Source organism: Symphalangus syndactylus, chromosome 8 (assembly GCF_028878055.3).
Source record: "Symphalangus syndactylus isolate Jambi chromosome 8, NHGRI_mSymSyn1-v2.1_pri, whole genome shotgun sequence".
NCBI classification, from domain to species: Eukaryota; Metazoa; Chordata; class Mammalia; order Primates; family Hylobatidae; genus Symphalangus; species Symphalangus syndactylus.
In genome coordinates, this window is record NC_072430.2 from 45,384,176 (window position 1) to 45,411,359 (window position 27,184).

A 27,184-nucleotide genomic window follows, 5' to 3' on the forward strand; every position below is an offset into this window, starting at 1 on the left:
TAAGAATTGGAACAAGACAAGGATATCTACTTTCACCACTCCAATACAGTATTGGAAGTTCAAGCTAGAGCAATCAGGTAAAAGAAAGAAAAGGCATCTAAAGCAGAAGAGATGAAGTCAAACTGTCCCTCTATGCTGATAATATAATCTTATATCTAGAAAAAACTTAAGTCTGCACCAAGAAAAAATCTTAGATCTGGATCATTAAATTCAATAAAGTTGCATTATACAAAATCATCATCAACACAAAATTCAGTAGTGTTCCTCTACACCAATAACGAATTAGTTGAGAAAGAAATCAAGAAGGCAATCCCATCTACAACAGAAACAAAAACAAAAACAAAAAAAAAGAAAAGAAAAATACCTAGGAATAAATTAAACCAAAGTTGTAAAAGATCTCTATAAGGAAAACTACAAAACACTGTTGAACGAAATTGAAGAATACACAAACAAACATGTCCCATGCCCATGGATTGGAAGAATTTCATCATTAAAATGACAACATTTTACAGATTCAGTACAAATCCTCATTCAAAATACCAATGTCATTCTTTGCAGAAATAGAAAAAACATCCTAAAATTCATATGGAACCAAAAAAGAGGCAGAACAGACAAAACAATCCAGAGCAAAAAGAACGAAGCTGGAAACATCATATTACCTGACTTTAAAACATATTACAATGCTATAGTAATCAAAACAGCATGGCATTGGTCTAAAAACAGACACAAAGACCAATGGAACAGAATCCAGAATACAGAAAAATTCATACATTTACAGCCAACTAATTTTTGACAAGGGTGTCAAGAACACACAATGGGGAAAGGACACCCTCTTCAATAAATGGTGCTGGGAAAATTCTACACTCCTGTCTCTCACTATATACAAAACCAACTCAAGATGGATTAAAGACAAAATAAACACATGACCTGAAACTATAAAGCTACTAGAAGAAGGCAAAGGAGAAATGCTCCAGGACACTGGTTTAGGCAAAGACTTTATGGCTAAGACCTGAAAAGCACAGGCAATGAAAACAAGAATAGACATATGGGACTATACTAAAGTAAAAAGCTTTTGTATAGCAAAAGAAACAATCAAAAGAGTGAAGAAATCACAAGTTTAATGGGGTAAAATATTTCCAAATTCTTCATCTGACAAGGGACTAATATCCAGAATATGCAAGGAACTCAACAGTAAAACAAAAACAAAAAACAATCCTATTAAAACAAGTATGAATAAACACTTCTGAAAAGAATACACACAAATGGCCAATAGGTATATAAGAAAATGCTCAACATCACTAATTATCAGAGGAATGCAAAGCAAAACCACAATGAGATAATCATCCCAGTTAGAATAGGCATTATTAAAAAGACAAAAAGACAACAGATGTTGGTGAAGATGCAGAGAAAAGGGAACTCATATACTGTTGATGGGTTAATACAGCCACTATGGAAAACAGTATGAAAAAAACTAAAAACAGAATTACCACAGTCCAGCAATCATTACTGAGTATTTATCCAAAGGAAAATAAATCAACATATCAAAAGGATACATACACTCAAACGTTTCTTGCAAAACTATTTGCAATAGCAAAGATATGGAATCAACCTACATGTCCATCAATGAATGAATGATGAAAATGTGGTATGTATACACAACAGAACATTATTTGGTGATTAAAAAAAAAAAAGAATGAAATCGCCGAGCGTGGTGGCTCATGCCTGTAATCTCAGCACTTTGGGAGGCCGAGGCGGGTGGATCACTTGAGGTCGGGAGTTTCAGACCAGCCTGATCAACATGGAGAAACCCCATCTCTACTAAAAATACAAAATTAGCCAGGCATGGTGGCGCATGCCTGTAATAACAGCTACTCGGGAGGCTGAGGTGGGAGAATCACTTGAACCTGGGAGGCAGAGGTTGCAGTGAGCCGAAATCGTGCCATTGCACTCCAGCCTGGAAGACAAGTGCAAAACTCCATCTCAAAAAAAAAAAAAGAATGAAATCATGCCATTTGCAGCAACATGGATGGATGGAACTGGAGATCATTATGTTAAGTGAAATAAGCCAGGCACATAAAGACAAATATTGCATGTTTTCAGGCATATGTGGGAGCTAAAAAACTTGATCTCATGGAGGTAGACAGTGTAACAACAGATATCAGAGACCAGGAAGGGTGTGTAGGTGGAAGTGGGGAAGGATGAAGACAGGGTGGTTAATGAGTACAAACATAGTTAGATAATAAAAGTTCTAATGCTCAATAGCACATTAGAGTGACTATAGTTATTAGCAATGATCTACTGGTATATTTCAAAATAGCTAGAAAAGAGGCCTTGAAATGCCCCCAACACACAGAAATGATACTCAAGGTGATGGATATCCTCCCTCGCAAATAAAACTGGGAAATTAACATTAGTGCAATATCATTAACTAAAGTTCTTACTCAAATTTCACCAGGGTTTCCACTATGTGGAATCCCCCCAATCCCATTCAGAATCCCATGCTGCATTTTATTGTTACGTCCTTTTAATCCCCTATAGATTCTAAGAGTTCCTTAGTCTACTTGTCTTCCATGACCTTGACAGCTTTGAAGGGTATTTATCTCTCAATTTGGGTTTGTCTAGTAGTTTCAAGTGATTGGGCTGGGGTTGTGCCTCTTGGACAAGAGGACTACAGAAATGATGTGTCCTTCTCAGTGCATCCTGAGGTTCATATCAACCTTGATTCACTTAGGTAAGGCTGTGTCTGCCAGGTTTCTCCACTGTAGAGTTACTATCTTTCCGCCTGTAGTTTACAAATGTCTTAAGGGAGATACCTGGAGATCATGCAAATCCTGCTTCTCCTCCCATTTCTCCTTAAACAGTCATTCACTGATTTTAGCTTCCATCAGTTGTGTCCAGTAAAGTTTACAATAGTAAAAATCAGCCTCTGTGATGGCGTTTTGTGCCTGTGGGGATCAACTGGTGGTCTTGGTAAACTTTCACAAAACCACCATGACCACACACAGACCTGTCTGTAATCTAATTTCCTGAAAAGAGAGGAAGAGGAACTGCAACATATTATTCAGTGTCTGGAGTATAACACAAGGCCATATACACAGACGGCTTCCTCTACCTTTTTCTTCCTGATGCTATGAATACAAGACACATTGACTCCTCAACTCAATTTTTAGACCTTGCTCAGCAACAAACATTCATTCATTTGTAAAACCTGACCTGTTTCGTGGCCCTTGCCTTCAAAGCATGCTTAGGCTAGCTGTGAATTAATGCAGCATAGAAATCATCATGCAGAACAAGAGGTGCTAGGGCGGGTCAGGTCAGTGGTGGGAGAGCATCTAAACCTTGCAGGAGAGGGGTTCAGAGGGTTGCATAACCCTGGAGGACAGGCAGGAGCCTGTCAGGTAGGAAAGAGAGGAAAGGAAGAGTAACCTATTCCAGTGCATACCCTGGGGCAGGGGAAGGAAACTCAGCTCCATGCAGGAGTGGAACATGATAAAGCCCTTCGAATTTTGACACAAGTGTGGGTTTCTATCCTGCAGCCTGATCATTGCTCCCTTACTCTACAGGGACACCTTCCTATAGAAAGGTTACACTACTTCTCCTATGTAAGAAGAGATCAGCTGGGGAGCTGCAGGGGAACCCAAGCCATTTACATTAAGCCACCTCAGCTTTATTCATAAATGTGATAAAGATCACCGTACAACTAACAGCATGAGGAAGAAAAAACAAGAAAAGTAAGAAAAGTAAAATATACAAACAGGAAGATACAGGTTATTCAAGAAAAAGAACTTAGAAAAAAATTTTAATTAATACCAATAGAGAAATGAGAGCAGAGGTTATATAACAAAAAACGATTATGAAAGATACTAAAAGGTGGGCGCAGTGGCTCACGTCTATAATCTCAGCACTTTGGGAGGCTGAGGTGGGAGGATTGCTTGAGCCCAGGAGTTTGAGTCCAGCCTGGGTGACATGGTGACACCACATCTCTACAAAAAAAAAAAAAAAAAAAAAAAAATCTAAAAAAATTAGCCAGGCGTGTTGATGCACGCTTGTGATCCCAGCTGTTGAGGAGGCTGAGGTGGGAGGATCCCTTGAGCCCAGGACTTTGAGGCTGCAGTGAGCCATAATCACGCCACTGCACTCCAGCCTGTGACAGTGGAAGACCCTGTCTAAAAACAGAAAAAAAACGAGTTATTGGGGGATTAAAAATATGACTGCTAAAAATAAAATTCACCGAAAGGACTAATAGAACATACAGAGCTACATAGCAACTGCTTGTCATAAGATGAAATTGATGAGTAAAGAACAAAAAATAAAAAGAAATTGAAATTACAAAAGAAAAAAAAAGGGAAGATAAGTCCAGGGGTTCACCACCCATCAAAACAGAGTTCCAACAGAGGAAGCAAAGAGATTATAGAAGAATTCTTTAAAAACCTCCGTTTAATAGCTTCCTATTCATCTTAACTGTACTAATTGGAGGCTACAAATACCATGAAGGCAGAGGTGTATCTCTATTTGTTCTCCTCCAGACACTGTATCTGGCACAAAATAGATGCTAAATATTATTTGAATGACCGAACAAATGGATGAGTGAATAAATGTGCAGTTATTTTAATTTTTAAAACTACTTTAAAAAACATGAAGGTACTCTTGACAATAGTAAATTGGATAATGCATTTTTGTATGTTGGTGCAACACTCTGATTTCCCTTCTAGAAAGAACCTGCAACCAGTTTGGTCACAAGAAATCGGATTAGTTAAAAGTCTCTGGAGGCAGTGCCTTAAAATCTACTACAATTTTTGAGCTGGGCCACACTCTTCCTGGGCAGCCCCTAGTCAACAGCTGAGCATGCTGGGGTAACAGGACCTGGCTATTACTCCCGAACAAGGAGTAATGCTCTAGTAATGCTTCTCTAATGCTCATTTTTGACCCTTTGCATTGGCTGACACTTTGTCAGATCTGCATCATGGTCTGAGGCTCTCCCTGCCTAATCTTCGTCTCTTTCCTTTGAAGGACTGAAGGCTTTCTCTGCGAAATTATCTTTCACGACCTAAGTTACTCTCATCCAAGCCCCTAACCACTTGCAGTCCTGTATAGTCTCAGCATCTGCCTCTCAGATGACCCACATGTTTGTTACATGATTAAATAAAGGACTATCTGGCAAAGACAAGAGGTTAGATTTTGAGTAGGGTAGACTATAAAAGGACTAAGAAACCTAGAATTTGGGTAAGAAGCATGAGGCCCTGAAGTTATATAAAGAACTGGGAATGGGACATAAGGAACAGAAGTTACATACAATTTGAAGGTAGACTAGAGATTGTAGGTTGAACACAATGAAGATAAAGCAGGCATCAAAGAAGCTTTAATTTACAGAAGGAGAGCAATGATGAGGAGGGGAGAAAAATGGTGAACTCCAAATCTCTCTGCACATAGGTTACAGATGCCAATGAGATAGCCATCTGGGTAGAGGCAGATTAACAGCTGGTGAGAAATGCAGCTGGAACTAAGGAGAAAGCCCGGGGACAGAGGCGTTTTATTTGGATATAAATGTAGGCTAATCATCTTTTTCCAAAAAGAATTGAGGTCATTAATGATACAGGATATATATAAATCATGCTAATGAAACAGAATAAGAAAATAAAAGATGAAAGTGGAAGCAGATGTGTTAATAATCAAAGTTGTATAGTTGAGCATCAAATTTGGTACTGGGAGTTGAAGTAAAACAAGAGATACAGTGAAACAAAACACACACACAAAACACCTATCATCAGAAAGGCAGGCATTTGGTAGCTACCGGTTTCAACTTCTGGCATCAAATTCTAAAATAAATTTTTCACATGAACTTTCTAAAGGGGCTGATGAATGACACAATGAAAATGTCTTCATCACCAGCTTTACTGCAAAACAAACTCTGTTTTTATATAACTGGCTCTTAAAAAGATGACCTTTAATAAAGTCAAGTGTTGAACTAGTGTGGTCTTTGATGGCCTATCTTGATTTTAAAATAAAACACATGTAGGAGCAGTTGAAGCCCACGCCCTTTTAAGCAGCTTCCAAAAACCTCTGGCTTGAGAGGCTCAGGCACTGTGAAAGCCTTCCAGATCAGGGTGCAGTTGAGCCACACTTGCGGCTGAGCCACACTGGGACTTCGAGATCACAGTGAAGAAAAGAGAGGACCTCTGCTTTCCAAGGAGCGAACGCACAAAACCACAATACCTACTAGCTTTCTTGCTTCTGGAAGCCCTGAGCAGATAAAAGGACAGCAGCAAAACACACTCCTAGATTAGCTTCTCAGGAAGGCATTTAGTGCCTCAAATCCCCCTGTGAGGGAATACATAGCTACCTTCAAATGAATTACATAGATTATATATAAATAGAGTGTTTAAAAATGAAACTACATTGAAAAATACTTCAATAAAAAAAATGAAAGGCAAGGGCATTAAAACAATTAATTATTATATATGTATAAAAACTTTCACCATTCAATTCATTTTGGCAGAAAATAACTGCTAAATTCAACAGCATAGAACACAACATGGTTCAGCAGAACAGACTTATTGACCTTGGAGTTTACCATTTATCTGAAATCTGAAACTGTCCACATCAAAAAACCAGATGTAGAATAATTATACTTAAAGAACACTGAATTGTAAGGCATTCTATGGTACTTTCCTCAAGCCTAGTATTTACATAGCAGAAGGATTTTTTAAAAAGCAAAAAAAACTGAATAAACAAAATAAGCACATATTTTTAGAAATATACTCAGCTAATCATATTCCCTGATGTTCTATATGCACTAAAAAAATCCACTAAAATTTATAACAGCTATTTAATGATGCTTATTTGACAGACTGGAACTTGAAGAACAGCTCTTGATAGCAAAATTGAGAGTTTATGAGAGTGCTAAAGCTGTAACTTTAGCACAAATCAAGGTAAGTGTGGTATTCTAAAGAAACTACGTTAAAGATGGCTGATTACAAGAGGGTGAGAGGTAAAGACAGAAAACAGCAACTGAAATGTGCTTTGTCTCCTCAATCACTGTTCAACCTGATTTGTATGTGTTTTGGAATGGAGGAGGAGGAGGAGGAAGGTGAACAGTAAGAACAATCAAATCCGGTGGCTTACAGTTATCCAAAGAATATTTAGGTGCATAAGCATTAGTCTCCCTTCTTTTAAGGAATGGGAAAATATTCTTAGGTGCGCTTCAGACAGATATTGTGTTTCTCCTGGGCAGTGTGCAGTAGAGGGAGGCCCTTCCCTATCACAGCGTCTTCAGTGACTTGACTTTGAGAGTAACACTCCACCTACCATGAAGATAAGCCTATCGACACTATTGATCAGTGGAGCAACAAATGCCACTGCCAAGAGCCCATGGGCTCCTCTGTCTTCATTAATGCATTCCTCTGTATAGGATTCAAGGAGAACATACTTCACAGACAATTATACACTCGGTGCAAAATTGAAGTCCTGTGGGGCCACAGAAACCAAGATGAGTAATGGCTTGGAAAGGGTCTCCTCCTCAACAAGCTATGCAGGATATAGGCAACATTGTAATTATTCTATAACTTAGTATTTTCCACTTATAAATTTCCTTAGCACTCTGATCATGGTGACTATATAAATGAAAACACAAGGCCAGGCGCGGTGGCTCACGCTTGTAATACCAGCACTTTGGGAGACCGAGGCAGGCAGATCACTTAAGGCCAGGAGTTTGAGACCAGTGCTGCCAACATGGTGAAACCCCATCTCTACTAAAAATACAAAAATTAGCTGGGCACAATGCTGCATACCTGTGATCCCAGCTACCTAGGAGGCTGAGGCACGAGAATCGCTTGAATCCAGGAGGCAAAGATTGCAGTGAGCCGAGATTGTGCCACTGCACTCCAGCCTAGGTGACAGAGCAAGACTCTGTCTCAAAAAATAAATAAATAAATAAATAAATAAATAAATAAACAAAACATATACATACTCAAAGGAAGATAAGTAATTCAGGTTAATCTGAATGCAGCCCTACTGCCTAGTCTGTGCCTCCCTACGGAGGATGTGGCTGTATCACTTGGACTTCTATCACCAGGACAGATCCACCTTGGGGTCCAATGGGCATTAAGTGAGGAACTCAATAAAGTACAAAGAAGTAACACGATGAATGTTAGCTATATTATTTCTGTCATTTAATCCTAGGTCTCAATATAAACATAGACTCACTAGCAAAATGGCATAGAGAAGTGGGCATGAGAAAGGACTGGAAAGAAAAGCATCGATGGCATGTTGCTTATTTTACTAAATACAAACAATGGGATTCCTCTATTGATCCAGCATTTTTCCAGCAATGGACCTGGCTTCTATGTTGGAGTAAAATATCCTCTGAAGTCTAAATTTGTAAAATAATGTTTATAAAAACAACATAACAATAAAAAGTGATTATAGCTTCATCAGCCAAATATGATTAATTTTTACATATAATATCAGCTGTATAGCATACTTTGGTAAAGTACTCCCCCTCGACCCCCTCCCCGCCTGAGACTTAGCCACAGTGAAGTCAGGAATGCATTAGGCAGCCAAATGGAAACTACCCAGTGATAAGAGGCTGAGTCAAAGCCAGGTCAGCAGTGCCACACCTTGGTGCTAGAGGATAAATTACATCTGACACTGAGGTACTCCTTCAACAAGAAGACTTGCTTTAAGGTTCTGATTAGGAAAAATGAGTTAGTCTGCTAATTTCAGTGAATCAAAGTTGTCTATTATAAGACAGAGTTGTTTAGATATGTTTTATACTATATAAAAGTATAAATAACAATTTTTAAAACGTACAGTTTATACAGAGCTTAATTTCTGCTCCAAATTTTGTTATCCAGAGCCACTATTTGTGGCATATTATCATACTGTAACAAATTGCCTGTCTGACTTGAAAATTCTAAGTTGTGTGGCCCAAGAAAAGCTCTTACAGTAGGCGCTCTGTGTAACTGACTTCCACTGAACAAGTTCCTGGATTAACCACTGCTCATCATTTCCCTGCAAACCATGCTGACAAATACCCAGTGGCATTAGCAGTCTAGTGGGTGATCCCTAGTGCCATACATACTTTCTGTTCCCGCCAGCTGGACCTCATGCTGACAAAGAGTGGGCTGTTTATACCAACTGACTTGCTATTTTAATTATGAAATTTAATTATGAAAGCTGATGAAATATGAGTACAAAAGACAAATGTTGTTCCTGTTAAAAACTAAGGCTTTATACAAACTTAATAAAGGCAACTCATTAAAAAGAAAGCTGTTGGATTAAATGTGGGCAGGACAGCTATGAAAAAATGAGAAAAAAATTATGAAATCTAAGATTTTGTACTCAGATTATGTTGTTAGTCTCTATGTTTTTATTTTTATGGTTTAGCCTATTAACACAATGAAGAATTTAAAAGAGTAGAATCATTGTCAAAGAAAAGCCCTTGGCCTCACAGGAGTTTGGCAAACATATTCTTGTATGTGTTAATGATAATAAAACAGTTTGAATGTATACTTTTTAACAATTCCCTGCTTGAGCTGATATTTTCAATTCACTGGTTCCAATAATGCTGGGTAAGAGGGTATTTTCCTTGCTTCAAATTAGTAACTACTGGATTAGTGGCTATTAGATTTATGAGGTTATTATGAACAAACAGGATTAATCTGGAATCTAGGCATTTACATTTTTATTCCAGACTTTTGAAAGATAAAATACTTTAAGAATCTCCATCTCTTTAACCTAGCAGAGATCAGAGAACAGTGATTAAGAACATGACTCTGTTCAGACAGCCTGGCTCCAACATTTACCAGCTCCATGAGAGCCTATCACTTAAGCCCCAGTTTTCTCAACTGGAAAAGAAGGTTAACAATAGTACCTACCTTCCTGGGCATCAAGAAATTGAAATGAGAAAATGTGGCATAGCAAATGCCTAGTACAGTGCCTGGTACAGAATAAGTACCCAAAATGTTCATTATTATAATAATGTTATTATACTGCCTAATAGGAAAAAAGTACCCATTATTACATAAATTAGATTATAACTAATATGTTTCAGTGTCAGTTTTGGGTGGAGGCCATTTTGCCTCCACCTATCGACAGCTCAGACACACCTGCAGAAAATTTGCACAGGTACAGTAAAGCAGGGGTTCTCAGCTAGGAGTTAGTTTACCTCCTAAGAGACATTTGGCAATGCCTGAAGACATTGTAGGCTGTCACAACTAGAGGGAGGAGGAAAACCTACTGGCATTAATAGTGTGGAAGCCAGGGATGCTGCTAAGCATCCTACATCCTACAATACACAGGACAGCCCCCCACTCCACTCCACCCCACCCCAACGAAGAATCATCTCACCCCCAAATGCCAAGTTGGCAAGAATGAGAAACCTTGTACCTTAAAGGACAGTGTAACAGAGACGTAATTTCTAAAATATAAACTTCAGAAAATTATTCTGAGAAGATAAATGTTTAAAAGTGACATCAGGGTATGCAATACAATATTGATTCCAAGACCCATGCTATAGATATGTAGGAATGAGACATGGATATTTAGTCACGAGGCAAGATTGTTTCCGTCAACAAGCCTTCTGGAATGGGATCTATCATGTAATAATATTAAGATATGCTTTACTCTAAAGCAATTGTTATAAAGCTATGAGTACTATATTTGAAACTAAACTTCACTCAGAAGAATAATTTTAAATACCATTCAAAACCCCAAAACACTGGAAATCAAAACACTGCGGGAGTAGTTTGCAGAGAGGGAGCCTCTCGCCACAGGCCTCTTCACTTGGCTACAGAGATGACTGATCAAGCTAATGGAACACAGAGGTATGTCCTTCGTGGATGAGCATCCTGTTTCCTCATTTGCCTACCTGGATGACTTAAACTCATTCCTTAATTAACGCTGCTCAAAAAGCTTGTAAGAGTTCACTTATACTACTTACTTTTCAGTAAATCACAATGGTCTTTCCTAAAAGTATGAGATAAAACTGTGTATAAAGTATAATCTCAAATATATATGTGTATATATATATATGTGTGTGTGTGTGTACATATATATATATATACATATATATATATATATATTTTTTTTTTTTACTCTCCCACTCAAAGAAAAGATCAGAAAGGAAGTGGCCCTTATGCCAAAGGTACTTCTCTCTTCAGTGCCTTTTCTACTCAAAGAACTAGATTTGATTTTTTTCTACTCAAAGACACTGAGACTTATTGGCTCTGTGACTTTTGTCAAATAATGTAATTTGTTTTCACAATACTTCCTGTAAATGGACAGGAATATATTATAATTCCCACCTACTGATGACAACATTGAAGCAGCAAAGAAATGGTTCCTGTACTTAACTGTGAAAGTGTTAAAAAAAGAAAGTAGCATTAAAACTGTTTTGCAATCCTTAAAAAATAGCTATATTTCAAATATTTTCAACTTGGTACATTTATCCCTAAAGGTGACACAGCAAATCTACTATACAACAAAGACTACAATTTCAACCGCTAAGTCAAAGGGGCTTTTTATTTATAAAAGTACTATTTAACATACAAGAAATTTATATATCTGAAAGGAGAAAGTAACTCAAAAAATGTAAAAATAAATCATTGAGCAAATGGTTATTTAGCTATTTTACCATCAAGAAAGATAAAGAAGACATGCAAATCTTATGTCACATTACTAATAAATATCTTAATATACAGTACTTTTCTTCAGAAAGTACGGCAAAAGAAAATGTAAGAAATAAAGGATCTCTACTTACCCTTCTGGTAGAAAAATTTTCTGTAATAGTATGCACCCAGATCTACGTGTTCCACGATGTATCTTTTCACTCTATCTAGGTGCAACACCAAGTTCTCCTTGGGCACTTCAAGTACTGCCACTCCTGCATTTGTGCAATGGGAACTAAGGGTAGACTCAAAGGAGGCACTTTCACATCCACTAAAGGAGCCAGAATTTGATTTCGAAAGGCTGATTTTCCTCTCCCCTTCTCCACCTATCTCATTCCGAAAATACGGACAGCTCATTACAAGCTCATTGCTTTTATCATCTCCCTGGTCCATGCTGAGGCTTCCTTTGGAATTCAGGTCCTCTGTGCTGCCCATTGGGGAGCTAAAACTGGCTGAATGAGACAGAGGTCCAGAGACCAAGGATGCCACGGCAGCTGCGGAAGCGCCAGTGGTGGTGTTCCTCCTCTTAATAACATTGTGCCTGTTCATAATTGCCTCATTCAAATCAAATAATATACTCTGGACATCATAGTGGGCAAAGCACTTTGGACATGTCCAGGGCCTGACAGAGTCTTCTGATCGGTTATCTTCAAGATCTGATGACTTCCCAAGTTCTTCACCTTTGGCATTACGCAATTTACGAAAAATAGATGAGTCTCCAGTTTCAGATTTTGAACGTCGCTTGAGTGGTTTTTCCCTTTCCTTAAAAAGCCTGAGGTTCTCTCTCTGTGAGATAGGCCCGTCTATAACATCCAAAGAGAAACCAGAACCCTTGCCACCACCACTAATGAGAAAGTCACTGAGCTTGGTTGGAGTTGGACCTCGATCAGATTTGTCATCTTTGTAGCCCTTTAACAAATCAAAAAAGCTGTCTCCGGACGTTCCCTGTTTATCAATTGAAGATGTGCTACCATATTCCCTGTGCAGTGATGGTCCAGTCTTGTATGTAGGTGAGATACATTCATCAAAGCTATCCACATCAAGTTCACTTATGGTGATATCACTGTTGCTTCGCTGGCGTATTCTGCGAAGAGCTTTTCTAGGGGAGCTGGGGTAGGCTTCAGGCATGAGAAATCTGGAGTCCATGTTCTCCGAAGGTCTTGTCTTGTTTTTCAGCGTGTTCTGTATGCTTTTCAGCATGGCTGAGTCATTGGAATTGAGGCTAACAGAACTTCCCTGACTCACAGGACTGCTTTTGGAGGACAGGCTATCAAGGCAACTTGAGGTTTCTATTTCCTGGCTTGAACGGCTAGATTCTTTTATGTTTTCCTTTCTTGGGGGCCAATCTGCAATCCTTGCCCTTACCCCCATCTTTGGGACTCCGGGGGTTGAGGTTATATGGTGAGAACCTTCACTTCGGGGGGGTCCTACAGGAGCCATAACTGATGATCCTAAGCTGCCATTTTGGGACCGGAAGCGCCGCATGTAGAAATCATCAGTGTGGACTTTGGGGGTGCCGTCTGTGCCAACAACAGAGGCCCTGTCAGTGGCAAGAGGCCTTTCTGTCTGTGACCGTTTTAAGCTGGTCATGATGTAAAAGCAAGTAGACTTAAATCCCTGCAGCAAGGACCATCATATCTGTGTTTTAAATGTGCACTTCCCTTTTGGAGAATGGCTTCCAGAAAATACAACAGTTGCATGAGATCTTAATCTTTTTCATTTAAAAGGTTAAATGATGCTTTATTTGTAAAGCACTGAAAATTTGGAACTTCTAAACGTTATAATCCACAACAGTTTCTTTGCTTCACTTTAACAGAGGGTTTTCTTTCAGAAAAAACTGAATGGAACTTGTATTATTGATATTCTGTGGTTGCCATAATCCCATGCTTTCTCTAAAAGAGAAAAGGATAATTTGAATTAGCAGATAAATACATCTAAAAACAAACATGCACTTGTCAAAACCAGACACATGAAAATAAAAGACTCAATAATGGATTAGGATTCACAGTTCCACAATCCATATTTTCAGTAAAGCAGGTTTGGAAGAAAGGAAGAAAGTAAAAACCATTTGATAAAATCCATAATTTATATTCTAAAAAAAAAAAAAGGCTATTAAGACTTCATCTTAATTGAACTGTCTCATAAAATGGGCGGCAGGGGAAGGGGTACATCTTGTTCTGGATATCATGGCTCCTACCCAAAGTACAGACTTTTGCTCCAATGACCTCTAAAAATGTAGAACATCATGAGCTACTGTGATGACCAGAAGTTTGAGATGTAACCAAGTGAATAAGATAATTAGAGCAACACAGTTTTTTGACAAAAGTAAAAACTGAAAAATGACTTTACTGAATATGCTGCAACAATCACTTTTTAACTCCTCTATTCCAAAATCAATACATGTTTTTTGTTTCCTTACAAAGGCTTAACATAGTTGGCAAAAACAAATACAGCAGGAAAAAATAAATAAAAAGGGTTTTCCCGGAGCCATTATATCCATTAGCACTCTTTTGTATTTTCCTCTACTTTATTACTTACCGAGACGAGGATATTGCAGAATGAATCCAGCATTCACCACCACCTCTTCCCAAGCTCTCCTTAGTTTCTTGTACTCTTAAAAGCTAGAAGTATCTCTCTAATGAACAAAATGCCTGCATTTCCTTATGCAGTACAACCTACTCCACCCCATCAGTGCTAATTTATGAAGATGGCAGAAACAAAACACAGCTCTGGGTGGCCCTCTCCATATCCCCAACAGATTACAGAGAACTGCTAGCATCCTTCCAGGTGACGGGCATGGAAACGAACTTCCTCATGGGCATGTCAGGCAGGAGGCAGGAGACACAGATTCTGAGTACAAAATTCTGCATGGTTGCGTACATTCTGAAAAGAAAGGCAGAGGCTCCTTTTCCAAGACTCCACAAATTACACAAGAGGTGGCCTTTAAATTCTTGCCAAATACATGTTTGGAAAGATGCTGCTGAACCAGCACTGAGCTGACAGGGCGGCATTGTCTACAAATCACAGCTCTGACACCCGAGGATGACCCGCACTTGCTGCACTCTCCACTCAATGGTAACAAGCACTTACTTCCACGATAATTAAGCATCTCCCTAGTCGGCTTCCTGCCTCCAAGGCAGGCGCTTTCATTTCTCTTGCAGCACACAGCATCATTTTAGAAGACTCGCTGCTATTTAAAGGCTGGAACATGTAGGGGTGTTTCAAAAAAAAAAAAAAATGCATGCTGCCTGCAGAATGCAGGGCCAGGCGAGCTCTGGCTGGGCTCGTGCTGGCTGGGTCTGGGGAGCCATTCAGATAAATGTCAATTGTTTTCACTAGTACTCTTCTTCACCATCTTTTGTAAAAGGGATAATAGTTTTTCACTGCTACCTAATTAAACCTGGCTTTTGAGCTTTCTAGATACCTCTACTGTCAGACTGCTATTATTCCCTTTACATTCCAGAACTTTACATGTTCCTCTTTCAATGATAACCCTTCAAGTGACAAAACATGCTAACTGTTGCTTCCAAGGATATCAAACGACAGCATGTATGGCCACGGCAAAGGTTCAAGAAGTGATTCTCATAAAATGGAAGGAAAATCGATCAACTGAACCAAAATGCAAACACCTGTTCAACGTCTCCCAAAAAGGTGATTATTTCAATGAATACTCTACATAGCATAATACTTCTAAATAGATTCTTATAAAAATTAGATGCTTTCAACATTTCTCACAACCTCACAGAAATCCAAATAAATCATCTTTCATTCCCCAAACATTCATTCTCTAAAAGGACAACACACCAATCCCACCATGATAAAAACTCTTGCCACATTTCATGTGCCTTAGAAAATACTTTACTGCAGAGCTGTCTTTCCTAGGATATGTGAAGTTATTTCCATTAGAGGAGGAAACTAAAAGCTGGCAGTAAAATACAAGAAATAAACCGGACTTGGAAATGCTCAGTCTCCACCATCAGTATTTCTCTTCCAAACCATCTCATATACTTCCAATATTTTTAATGAGTTTATAAAATCTTATTTTTAAATACAAAAATGTCTTACCAATTCAAAAGAAATTTCAAGACTCCCATTACATTATATAACAACGACTCAATGTTTTCTTTTCATTTCAAAATATAAATAAGCACATGGGAGAGAGAGAAGCCAGGTTTTAATGGCTTGTAAAAACTGATGAGGTTGGAGATGGGCAATTATGTTAAATAACAGATTTTTTTTCAGTCATAAGGACCTTCCTTTCTATGTATTTTTTTTCTCCCTCTCATTTTCCATCTCCCTCCCTCCCTTCCTCCCTCCCTTCCTCCCTCCCTACCTTTTCTCATTCTTATTTATAGCATCAAATCCCTTTGGGGTACAATATAAACTTTGGGCACTGACTAGCATATATGGAAATATACATGCTTTGCACTTATTAAACTACCAGTCAAAAATAATGCTGTCCATCAATGTGTATCATATGATGACAGATCAATAATACCTTCACATCTATTCCTTAGGGTTGACTGAAACAGCAAACTTATGTTGACAATGATTAGCAACTCTCTTAAATATCAGCAAACCTGCCTAAGTACCAATATGGTAAAAAGCAATAGAATTAAACAGAAGAGCAATACGAATTCACAGAATGTCACCTCCATCTGTTGAAAGAGCAGGCTATATAAAAATTTTCCTTATTACATGTTTAATTTTACAGCTCTAGATACTATCTAAGTCTATGGTAGATCCATGTAGCTAGAATACTAATTCCATCTAGAGTGCCCATAGTTTAGTTCAATGAGTTCAATTCAACTAGTTGAAAGTCTTTTCATCACTCAAGATCTCTCACAACCTAACCCACCATTCTTCCAGAAGAAATGCCTCCTCCTCTCTTCTAAATCACCCCCTATGTTTCTGTAGTGTCTTTCGAGCATGGACCATACATCCACCATGTATGAGCTTTCAAGGAAAGCTCCAGGTGTAGTGGGGAGACACAGACAAGTAAGAAGATGACGGGGGATGCATGGGTCATGCCTCCTTCCTATACACTTTCCATTTTGATTGTAAGCTCTTTAATAACAGGAACTATCTCCTGCTGGGACTAGTTGTACCACAGTAGGTCAGCCATTTAGAATATCAAGTCCCTGAGAATGCTGAAAGCAGAACCTCTTATGGGATCTCCTGATTGCTAAAAATCCCTTGTCATTCTGGCTCTGTGAAGCATCTGCACTCCTGAACCCATCCTCCATCCTGAACCTCTCTTTTCTGGACCTCTGTGATAACCACGTGCTTCTTCATTTTCTCTTGCCTCTTTCTGCCCACTACTCAGTCTTTAGTTGGGGTCCATTGAAAAGCTAGTGATCGCAGGGTGGTGTGTACGGTTTATCTCTCTTGCCATTTTTCATATTTCTGGAAAGGGGTATAAAGGATATTTCTATCAAGATGCATGTGAGCACTGAGTGTATTAGGATGAGACAGAAGCTTGGGTCCACTGGAGTAATAATATCACTGTGGAAAGCAGAGTGTTGATTGGGCTGGATCACATTTGTCTGTGCAGCTGAACAAAGGCAGAATAATTAAGTTACTGGCTGAAAATCTGCATGGCAACCAGTACTCTGTCTGGTGATACTGTAGATGCCTGCAGCTTTAAATATCATCTCTATGCTGTTACCTCCAAATCTCTGGTCATGATCTTCTCCACTAAACTCCAGATAAAATAGAGGTAGGTGCTCATTTGATATCTTATTTATCTATTTTACAGTGAAATAACCAACAAGCAGATAATGAAAAAAATTTTTTTTTCAAGAAATAATTAAGCAGTAGGGAAGGGAGCAGAGTAATTCAAGGAATAGAATGAAAGAAACAACATCATGCCAAGGGCATAAAGAGCAGTTTAAAGGTTACAAGAAGAAGATGTGGGAAGGGGGTGGGGTTGGGGGAACACTACAGTTCCTGTTGTGAAAGAATTACAGTGCAATATGGTAGGGTCACCAGAAAGATGTAGCATTCCTCATAAAATACTTCCACATTCCAAAATAAGATCTTCTCAGATTCTTTAACTGGTATAGCCTAAAATACAATGCCAGCTCTCAATGTTTCAGGGCAGTAGAAGGAACTGTGCTGATGAATAACTATTCAAATGCCCCAATAATCCAGAGATATACACTACAGAAGTATTTATGAAAATTTCCAGGCCCAGCACAGTGGCTTGTGCCTGTAATCCCAGCACTTTAGAAGGCCAAGGCAGGAGGATGGCTTGAGCCCAAGAATTTGAGACCAGCCCAGGTAACATGGTAATACCCAGGCTCTTAAACAAACAAACAAACAAAAAATAGAAATAGTTTTTGAACTTGTGTACTCAGACTTAGAATGTCTGTAAATATTCTTACTTCAGAATGTAATAGAACACTATTTAAAAACAGAAATATAACTTCACAGTACTTGAATATTAGATGAGCTAAGATAATCAAATAAGGCAAACTATTTTCTTTATATCCCTTCTTGGCTTTCCTGAATTCCACTCACATTACATAAAAGTCGCATCTCAGACAGAAGGGAAGGTTCAGTCTTTCAAGTTAGCCTGAAACTCATCTTAACGCAACGTCATGGATAATTTAAGATCTATGAATCAGCGTAAAACTTTTTAGAATGGAATTTCTACCCCCTTTCCTTTCTGTATTCTCCCTTCAACAAAAAGCAGGAAGAGTTGGGAAAAACAGTTGATAAATCTAGTTCCTGCTCTCCTAATGTTCACTCTCTGAAAGAGACAACACTGATGGAAACAAAGTCGAGTCAAAAAAACTTTTGGTAAAATTAACAAAGTGAATACAAAAGTTATAGATACAAAACATGTGATATGATAAAGCTGTACTTGAATTTAGAGACAAGAAAGCAACTTAAAATGTGCCTGTTTGGACAGAGGAAGGCTCAAAAGTGAAAATCACATTTCCCTCCCACTTACCCGCCTCGCTAAAAATGTTCAGTGAAGAAGGTTACGCTTCTAAGGTTTGTTAAGCTTGAATATAGTTTGTATAGCTGAAGGTGAAGGAAAGAATACAAAAGTTTGGCAGAAAGCTTGAGGGCAGAAGAATGATAGAATAAAGAATGCTGGAACAAGTTACATGGTGGAATATTAATTATTATTATTATTATTATTATTTGAGACAGGGTCTTGCTCTGTCACCCAGGCTGGTGTTCAGTTGTATGATCATGGCTCACTGCAGCCTTGAACTCCCAGGCTCAAGTGATCCTCCCACCTAGGCCTCTTGAGTAGCTAGGACTACAAGCATGCCTCACCATGCTTGGTTAATTTTTAAAATTTTTTGTAGAAATAGGGTATTGCTATGTTGCCCAGGCTGATTTTTAACTCCTGGGTTCAAGGGATCCTACCAAAGTGCTGAGATTACAGGAGTAAGCCAGGGCACTCAACTCATGGTGGAATAATTGGGAAGCAGTAAATTGATTCAACAGGTGGCAAAATAAAGGAGAACAAAAGTACATGTCAATGTTTATCTCTTGCATTTAAATATGACTAATCTCATGCAATAAGCACATAATAAAATACCAAAGACCTAAGCTGGAACAGCTTAAAGTAGGGAGGGCAAAAGGAGTAAAAGGTAGTAAGTAGAAAGGTAAAAGTGAAACACAAATATTAGAGGAAAATAGTGTTTGAGGTGTGATAAGTTATAATAACACTTTAAAGGAAAACAAGCCAAAAGCTCACTAACTCACTGGGGGCACTGAGAGTTTCCATGCCTGCCATCAGGACAGCAAGAGACCAGTTGAGACCGAAGAAGTAAATGAGTGTTTTTATCATAATAATTGTATGATAAAATACAACTATCATACATTTAAAATACATTAAAAAAACTTATTCACCCAATACTGTAAATTGAACAACTGATTATCAAATCAAATCTGGTATTAAATAACTTATTACCAAATATATCTGGGGAAAGAGGAATGTGAGAAATAGATGCCCTGGGACAACCAGTAAATATCCAGCACATGGGGTAAGTGCTTGTCCATTTTCCCAAACTATGCTCAAATTCAAGTAACCCACAAAAAAGCATTCTATAATTAAATAAGGCAGTAATACACTGTATATCACCTTGCTTAGGACATCTCGATATATGTTGGTCTATTAAAGCCTCCAAGAAATCTGCAGCCACAGTGGCTCACGCCTGTAATCCCAACACTTTGGGAGGCTAAGGTGGGAGGGTTTCTTAAGCCCAGGAGTTCGAGACCAGCCTGGGTAACATAGTGAGTTCCCATTATTTTTATTAAAAAGCAGAAAACACCACCACCACCACCACTAATTTTATTAAACTAAGAAATTTCTTAACTGATTTGACCATGGACTCACTTAAAAAAAAAAAAAAATCAAACATTTTATATCATGCATCCTATTGAACATAACTGGGGACAAACAGGCCCATATTTCAGAAGAATACAGGATAAAAAAGAAACTGAAAATACATTACGAATTTTGATATGTTATAGATAGAGAGGCAGGCAGGCAGGCAGACAGATTAAAAGGGCAAAGTAAGTTCATCAAAGGATTGACAATGTTTGTCTTTTGATTATGAGTAATTTCTGTTTTTTTATTTGTCTATATTTTTTATTTTCTGAAATGAACATGCGTCACCTTCATAATCAGAAACAAAACTTATGAGAAAAAAGCCATCTTTCTGTTGCTAAAAATATAAAATATGATCTGGGAATGCAGTATGATGACCACACGTTTAAATACTAATTCTAAGTACTATACTTTGTTAAACCTCCAACCATTCAAATCACCAAAAAAGTAAAAATCCAACAGATGTCAGGTCCTTCCTGTAAGACGTTCTTGTGCTAAATCCCCTAATTAAAATGAAATCAAAGAAGGCTGTATAGAGAGTACGAAAGATTATAAGATTAGCAGTATTTGTAGGATTTGAATAATTATTTCACATAGATGATTAACACAATTGCTTGTATTTCCTCATTTACAGATGCTTTCCTTATATTTAATATTGACATAAAAGTTCCCTTGTGCCCAGCAGCCTTCACCTCGTCCCCTCCCAAGACTATAGTGACCTAGGAAAATTAGATGAGGGTACCTACACAGAGCACAGGTTGCCATCATTAGTTCCCCTTTCCTGGGAAGCATCTACTTTCCTATGTATATTCTGTCCTTTACACAGTCCTCCTTCTGCAGGATTGAGGCTAAATCTGAAGAATGTCTCTATGGGGACTCACACCAATACCCTGGAGAGCTTTACTAAAGTGCTACGTGGTATCAATGGCTCAAGGAATCGCATACTGGGGAAGAAGAACCTGGTAGTACTGATTTTCTTCTTTGAGGGCAGAAGAGAAAGCAATGAAGTCAGATTTACATTAGATAAGCCATGAAAATTGCCTTTGATCCACATATAATGAACTCTGTAAAAAACACAGCAGAGAATCTGCATCTCTAAGACAAATTTTCAGGCTGCTAACATTGGCGATTTGAGACAGTCACTGTCAGTGACACAGGGGGCCATCTCTACCCTCAAGTCTCTATTATCTAACTGGAAAAAGAAGACAAGTATGTAGGAAACGGGAGGGGGCTCAGTAGGAAGGAACACCACAAATGGCCTTATTAAGGATAGCGCAGTTTTCTTATTTGAATATTTATGTTCCAAAAAGAATTTAAGAAACTGCACTTGAAAAAACACGTTTAAATTTAGCTTAGGAAAAAAGTAGAAAGGAGCATAAGAACAATGGGTGAACATAATATCCAAACTATTATTAATCATGATTGATATCAACAGTAAGCACATTTCCCTTAGCAGATTTTGAAATACCACCCAAGAACCTAGAACGTAAAAGAAAAAAATTAAAATAACTCCACATTGCCTTAGCATGTCCTTAAATACAGACTGCAGATGGTTCCTGTGTCTGTCTGACTGTACCGTTATCTCTGAGCATAACCTCTCTCCCCCAAGGGATCTAAGACAGCAGGACTCTGTCACCCATTTCATTTTCTCACACATGCTCATTCCTTTCCTTCAGTCCTCACCAGCACCCCAGGAGTACAGCTGACCCTTGAACACAGGTTTGAACAGGGACGGCCACTTATCTGTAAATTTTTTTTCAATAAATACACTAAAAAATATTTTGGAGAATTGTGACAATTTGTAAAAACTACATAGTCTAGAAATATAGAAAAAAATCAATAGAAAGTTAGGACTGTCATGAATGCAGAAAATACATGTAAGATATTAGTCTATTTTATCATTTACTACCACAGAAAATACATAAATCTACTTAAGGAGCTAAAATATATCACAACTTACGCACAGAAAGATCATAAACGGTGTGGTCTGCAGCTGAGAGAAATGTAAACAAATGTAAAGATGTAATATTCAATCATAACTGCATACAATTAATTGTAATACATACTGTACTCCTAAAATAATTTCACAGCCATATCTTGCTGCTATTGTGGTGAGCTCAAGTATTACAATTCTCTGATTAAAAACTAATCCTCTCCAGGTGAGCAGTTCCTCTCTCTGACAAACTTCATGCTAAAAGTGCTCCCAAGAAGTAAAGTCAGGATTTTATAAGGAAGAGTTGGATTGTTTGATCTGTACCATGGACTGAAGTCTGCAGCTGCAGTTGCCTGCCACGTCAGACAGATGAAGTAAATTTACAGTACTGACAAATACAGTAAAGTACTGCAAATGTAACTTCCTGATGATTTTCTTAATAACATTTTCTCTTCATTAGTCTACATACTGTAAGAACACACTACATAATACATGTAACATACAAACTATGGGTTCATTCACTGTTCATGTTATCAGTAAGGCTCCTGGTCAACAGTAGGCTATTAGTCAAGTTCTGGGGGAATCAAAAGTTATACTCAAATATTCAACTGCATGCAGGGTGGGAGTTTTGGTGCTACAATCGCTGCATTATTCAAGGGTTAACTGTATCTCCATTTTATGAACGAAGAAAGAGCATAGAGAAGTAAAGGAGTGGTCAGGCCAGGTGCATTGGCTCAAAACTGTAATCCCAGCACTTTGGGAGGCTGAGGAGGGAGGATCGCTTGAGCTCAGGAGTTTGAGACCAGCATGGACAACAAAGCAAGACCTTGTCTCTACTAAAAAATAAAAAATAAAAAAAAGTCCAGGAGCAGTGGCTCATGCCTGTAATCTCAGCACTTTGGGAGGCCAAGGTGGGCAGATCATGAGGTCAGGAGTTCAAGATCAGCCTGGACCACATGGTGAAACCCCGTCTCTACTAAACCTACAAAAATTAGCCAGGCATGATAGCATGTGCCTGTAATCCGAGCTACTTGGGAGGCTGAGGTAGGAGAACTGGCTGAATCCGGGAGGCGGAGGCTGCAGTGAGGCAAGATTGCACCACTGCACTTCCAGCCTGGGTGCCAGAGCAAGACTCCGTCTCAGAAAAATAAAAAATAAAAAATAATTAGCCAGGCGTGGTGGTGTGTGCCTGTGGTCCCAGCTATTCAGGAGGCTGAGGTGGGAGGGCTGCTTGAGCTCAGGGGGTTGAGGCTGGAATTAGCTGCCATCGGACCACTGCACTCCAGCCTGGGTGACAGAGCAAGACCGTTTCAAAAAAAAAAAAAAAAAAAGACATGCCCAACAAGTCATAAAGTTAAGCAAATTGTGTATAACACAAAGTGCAACTAGGCGCAATAGCTCACACCTGTAATCCCAGCACTTTGAGAGGCCAAGGCGGGCGGATCACCTGAGATCAGGAGTTCAAGACCAGCCTGGCCAATATGGTGAAACCCCCCCTCTACCAAAAGAATACAAAAATTAGCTGGGTGTGGTGTTATGTGCCTGTAATCCCAGCTACTTGGGAGGTTGAGGCAGGAGAATCATTTAAACACGGGAGGCAGAGGTTGCAGTGAGCCGAGATCGCACCGCTGTTCTCCAGCCTGGGCGACAGAGTGAGATTTGTCTCCAAAAAAAAAAAGTGCTCACTATATAGCGGGCTCTCTCTCAATACTGGGCTAGTGGTTACAAAATTTATGGCAGAAAAACTACTTTGAAAATATATTATAAAAGAAAAAAAAGGCTCCCTTATAGCCTGTGTACCACTTCTGCAGTCCAACCCAGGCATGAATTTCTACATCCTGTGGAAATGGATACAGTGAGAGAAAAAGTATTTATTGATAATTAACTTTAACTTTTTAAAAATGCTATGGTAGTCATGTCACTTTGAGAACCTTCAGTGGCTCCTCAACTGCCATGCCATTATTTTCTTTTTCTTCTTTTTTGCTCTGTCACCCAGGCTGGAGTGCAATGGCACGATCTCAGCTCACTGCAACCTCCGCCTCCGGGGTTCAAGCGATTCTCCTGCCTCAGCCACCCGAGTGGCTGGGACTACAGGCGCTCACCACCATACCTGGTTAATTTTTATATTTTTAGTAGAGACAGGGTTTCACCATGTTGGCCAGGCGATCTACCTGCCTTAGCCTCCCAAAGTCTGGGATTACAGGCATGAGCCACTGCACCTGGCCCATGCCATTATTTTCTGCTTTAGGCCTGGATTTTAGGCTTGGAATTCAAGAATAACTGGCACCTGCCCACAAACTGCTTCCTTCTTATATTAACAGAAGGAAACAGGCTTGCCCTAGACAAACCACTTTGCCCTCTTCATAAAGCTCTACCAAGTGACTCAGCCTGCATGAAGAATTCAATATTGACAATTTAAAACTGTAAATTATAAAGAATACCTTGTCTGAGCCCATCATTTTCCACCTGTAGTAACCAGAAACTGTAAGTCCACCTAGGATTAAATAGCAAGGGGCAAGTCCAGGTTTACATCCAGATTTCCTCATTCCCCAACTCTTACCCTGAGTGTTGCACCATGCTGTCCTTTCACAGCATGCTTGTTCAATAATCTGTTTCCATCCATTGTAACCAGTTATGTATGCATCAGGCACTGCTCATTATCTCACTAACTCGCTAAAGCAATCTTTAAAGAGCTATTATCTACTGCAGTTTGTACATGAAGACCCAGCGGCTTAGACGAGACTGGGTCACTGCTCAAGAGTCTGATCCCAAAGCCATGTTCCTTGTACCAGGGCACCCTCCTTTCTAAAAATGCTTCCCTTTCTGCTACTTACTGAAATTTCAAGATTCAGTCTACCTGTGGTTCAGCCTTCTCTCCCCAGTGAGACTTTCAGGCTCTTGAGGAAAAGATCTGTCCAATCCTTATCCTGAAAGCACCTAAGCTTAGTACCCTTGAAATGTAATCACTAGAAATACAAGTTACGTGCTTTCAGCTAAAACAGAATGGAAATTAACTGATAAATTATCAGAACTTCTATTGTAATCTAAAATGTAATCATGGTTATTTTCACACGTATCTGTATTGAAGGAGAAATGCCAAAAACAAGTCCACATTAGCAAAATTTAATACAAGTTTCAGCTTCATCTTTCTCTCTTAAAGAGCCTTCACAACAGTAATGAATGAAAAATAGTGGGTTTGACCTTCTCCCCCCAATCCACTCATCAAAGGAGCATGAAAAACAAGCATAAAAAAAAGCAAATCTCTTAAAAGATTAACAAGAAGTGACACAGAACTGGATAAGACACTGTCACAATGAAGTAACTAAAAGATAAACTAATCCACAAGAGAATCAACTATTTAAAATCCTAGCAAATAAACACATTCTCACAGGACAATGGAAGGCAGTGTGGTTAATACAGCATTAAAGGGAGAGACAATTGAAACCAGAAATTTAAAACAATTACAATCAAATTAATGATGGTCAAAATAATTTTTATCTTTCACCCTCAAATAATTTTTCTTCCCACACAAGTCTCTCCTTTGCCCTTTTCCGAAGTCATTTTTGAACCCGGTTATATGCTTACTGAAAATTTTAATAACTGAAATAGTACAGAAAAAGTGAAAAGTATACATCTTCTTCAACATGTCCCAATCCCAAGCCCAATGATAGTCACTCCTCATAGTACACATATTCTTCCAGGCACTGTGTGTGGGCTGGGGGCACAGTCAGTAAGACACTGAACGATAAGGGCAGAGGAGAGAAAGGATCCAGCGCAAGGGACAGTAAGCTCCGCAGCAACTTAAGTATTTACAGAGCCAGAAAAAGAAAGGCAAAGGGGTGGATGATTAAGAGCCAAAGAATCCGCTTATGCTCAGAAGCAGCAAAGGACCTCCTCCCATTCAAAGCTGACGTAAAAACGCTGGATGAAATGCTTCATATTGGAAACATTTTGAATCCTTTATTTATATCATGGTTCCGAAAATAGAAGCCCTATACAAATAATTCTGGCAATTTGTCAACAGAAATGAAAGCAGGAGCAAACAAAGTATCTTTCTTTAATGCATACCACATCCTTCCAGTTTTTTTAAAAAAACTAAGGACACATGTTTTTAAACACACAAATATACATACATTTTATGCCTAACTTTCAAATAAAATTATTTTTAATCTAATCCCCTAAACTTAAAAATCTCTGATTTCTAAGTGAGATTTTCCTCACAAATGTATTAACTTGATCATTTAAACTCTTATTAACTAGAAAAAAATCAAAATGCAAACCAATAAAGTGTTCAAAGATAAAACCTTGTGGCAGGAAGTCTTTTTTTTTTTTTGCCAAACTTTTCATTTTTGTGACGAAGTAAAATAAATCCTCTAACTACAATAGTAAGTTTGATCTTAAAACATAGTCTTGTGTGTCTGCAATAATGCTTATTTTAAAAACTGATCACTTTGCCTATTCAAGACTGTTTATAAGGTGCATATGAGCACAAGAGTCTTAGCCTCTTTCACTTAAATCCTCAAGGAGATAGCCTCTCTGTTTTTGCAATGTCAGAATTTCCTAAGTGCAAGATAAATCTCCCTAATTAACAGCCCAATCTCTCCACACTCTTCCCACCATGCTCCCTGAACCCTGAGCTCCAGTCAAAGGGAAAGGAAACCAGTTAAAATTTCTTGAATGCACCGGGTTCTCACGAGACTTCAGGTGAAGCCAAGTGGTAACTTCTGTTGGAACACAACTCCATACAATTCTCTTCCTTCCTCCTCCTGTTTTCTTATCCACTCTTTACTCCTCTAACTCTTACTCCTCCTTCAAGATTGCATTGGGGTATGTTCTCTTTCAGGAAGTTGTCCACCCCTTCCACTCCCACCCCTACCCCCCCTTATTCTTTTTACAGCATCCCTTGGGATTACTACAGGAAATTTATGGTGGTTAAAAATCAAGATTTTTGTTGTAGAAATCAAAATTTCTACTTTAAATAAATCATGATTTCACTATGTGTTATTACCTTCTAACACCAGATCTGCTGCCAAGAAAAAGTGAGGAACTGTCTTTTTGAAACTTTCTGGCATCACTGCAGTTAAAACAAGTTTTAAAGAAAGAATATGTTGAACTAAGAAAAATTCTTTGACAGAACACAAGCACAAGAAAAGGCCCATCTACCGTTCTGAGTATAATAAGCATCAAAGGCATACAAATCAAAACAACACTATCCCCATTAGGAAAAAG

At 38.6% G+C, this 27,184-nt stretch overlaps 1 protein-coding gene across 50 annotated transcripts in view; it reads right to left on the reverse strand.

Annotated features, from left to right (window-relative positions):
• SIPA1L1 (signal induced proliferation associated 1 like 1) overlaps positions 1-27,184 on the reverse strand; it is a 428,639-nt gene that overhangs the window by 150,520 nt on the left and 250,935 nt on the right. For all 50 annotated transcript variants that reach the window (XM_063644113.1, XM_055288952.2, XM_055288937.2 and 47 more), the window contains one exon: positions 11,759-13,558. In XM_063644113.1, the coding sequence (XP_063500183.1) occupies positions 11,759-13,256 (1,498 nt within the window). In that variant the 5' untranslated portion in view covers positions 13,257-13,558. The remainder of the gene's footprint in view (positions 1-11,758; positions 13,559-27,184) is intronic.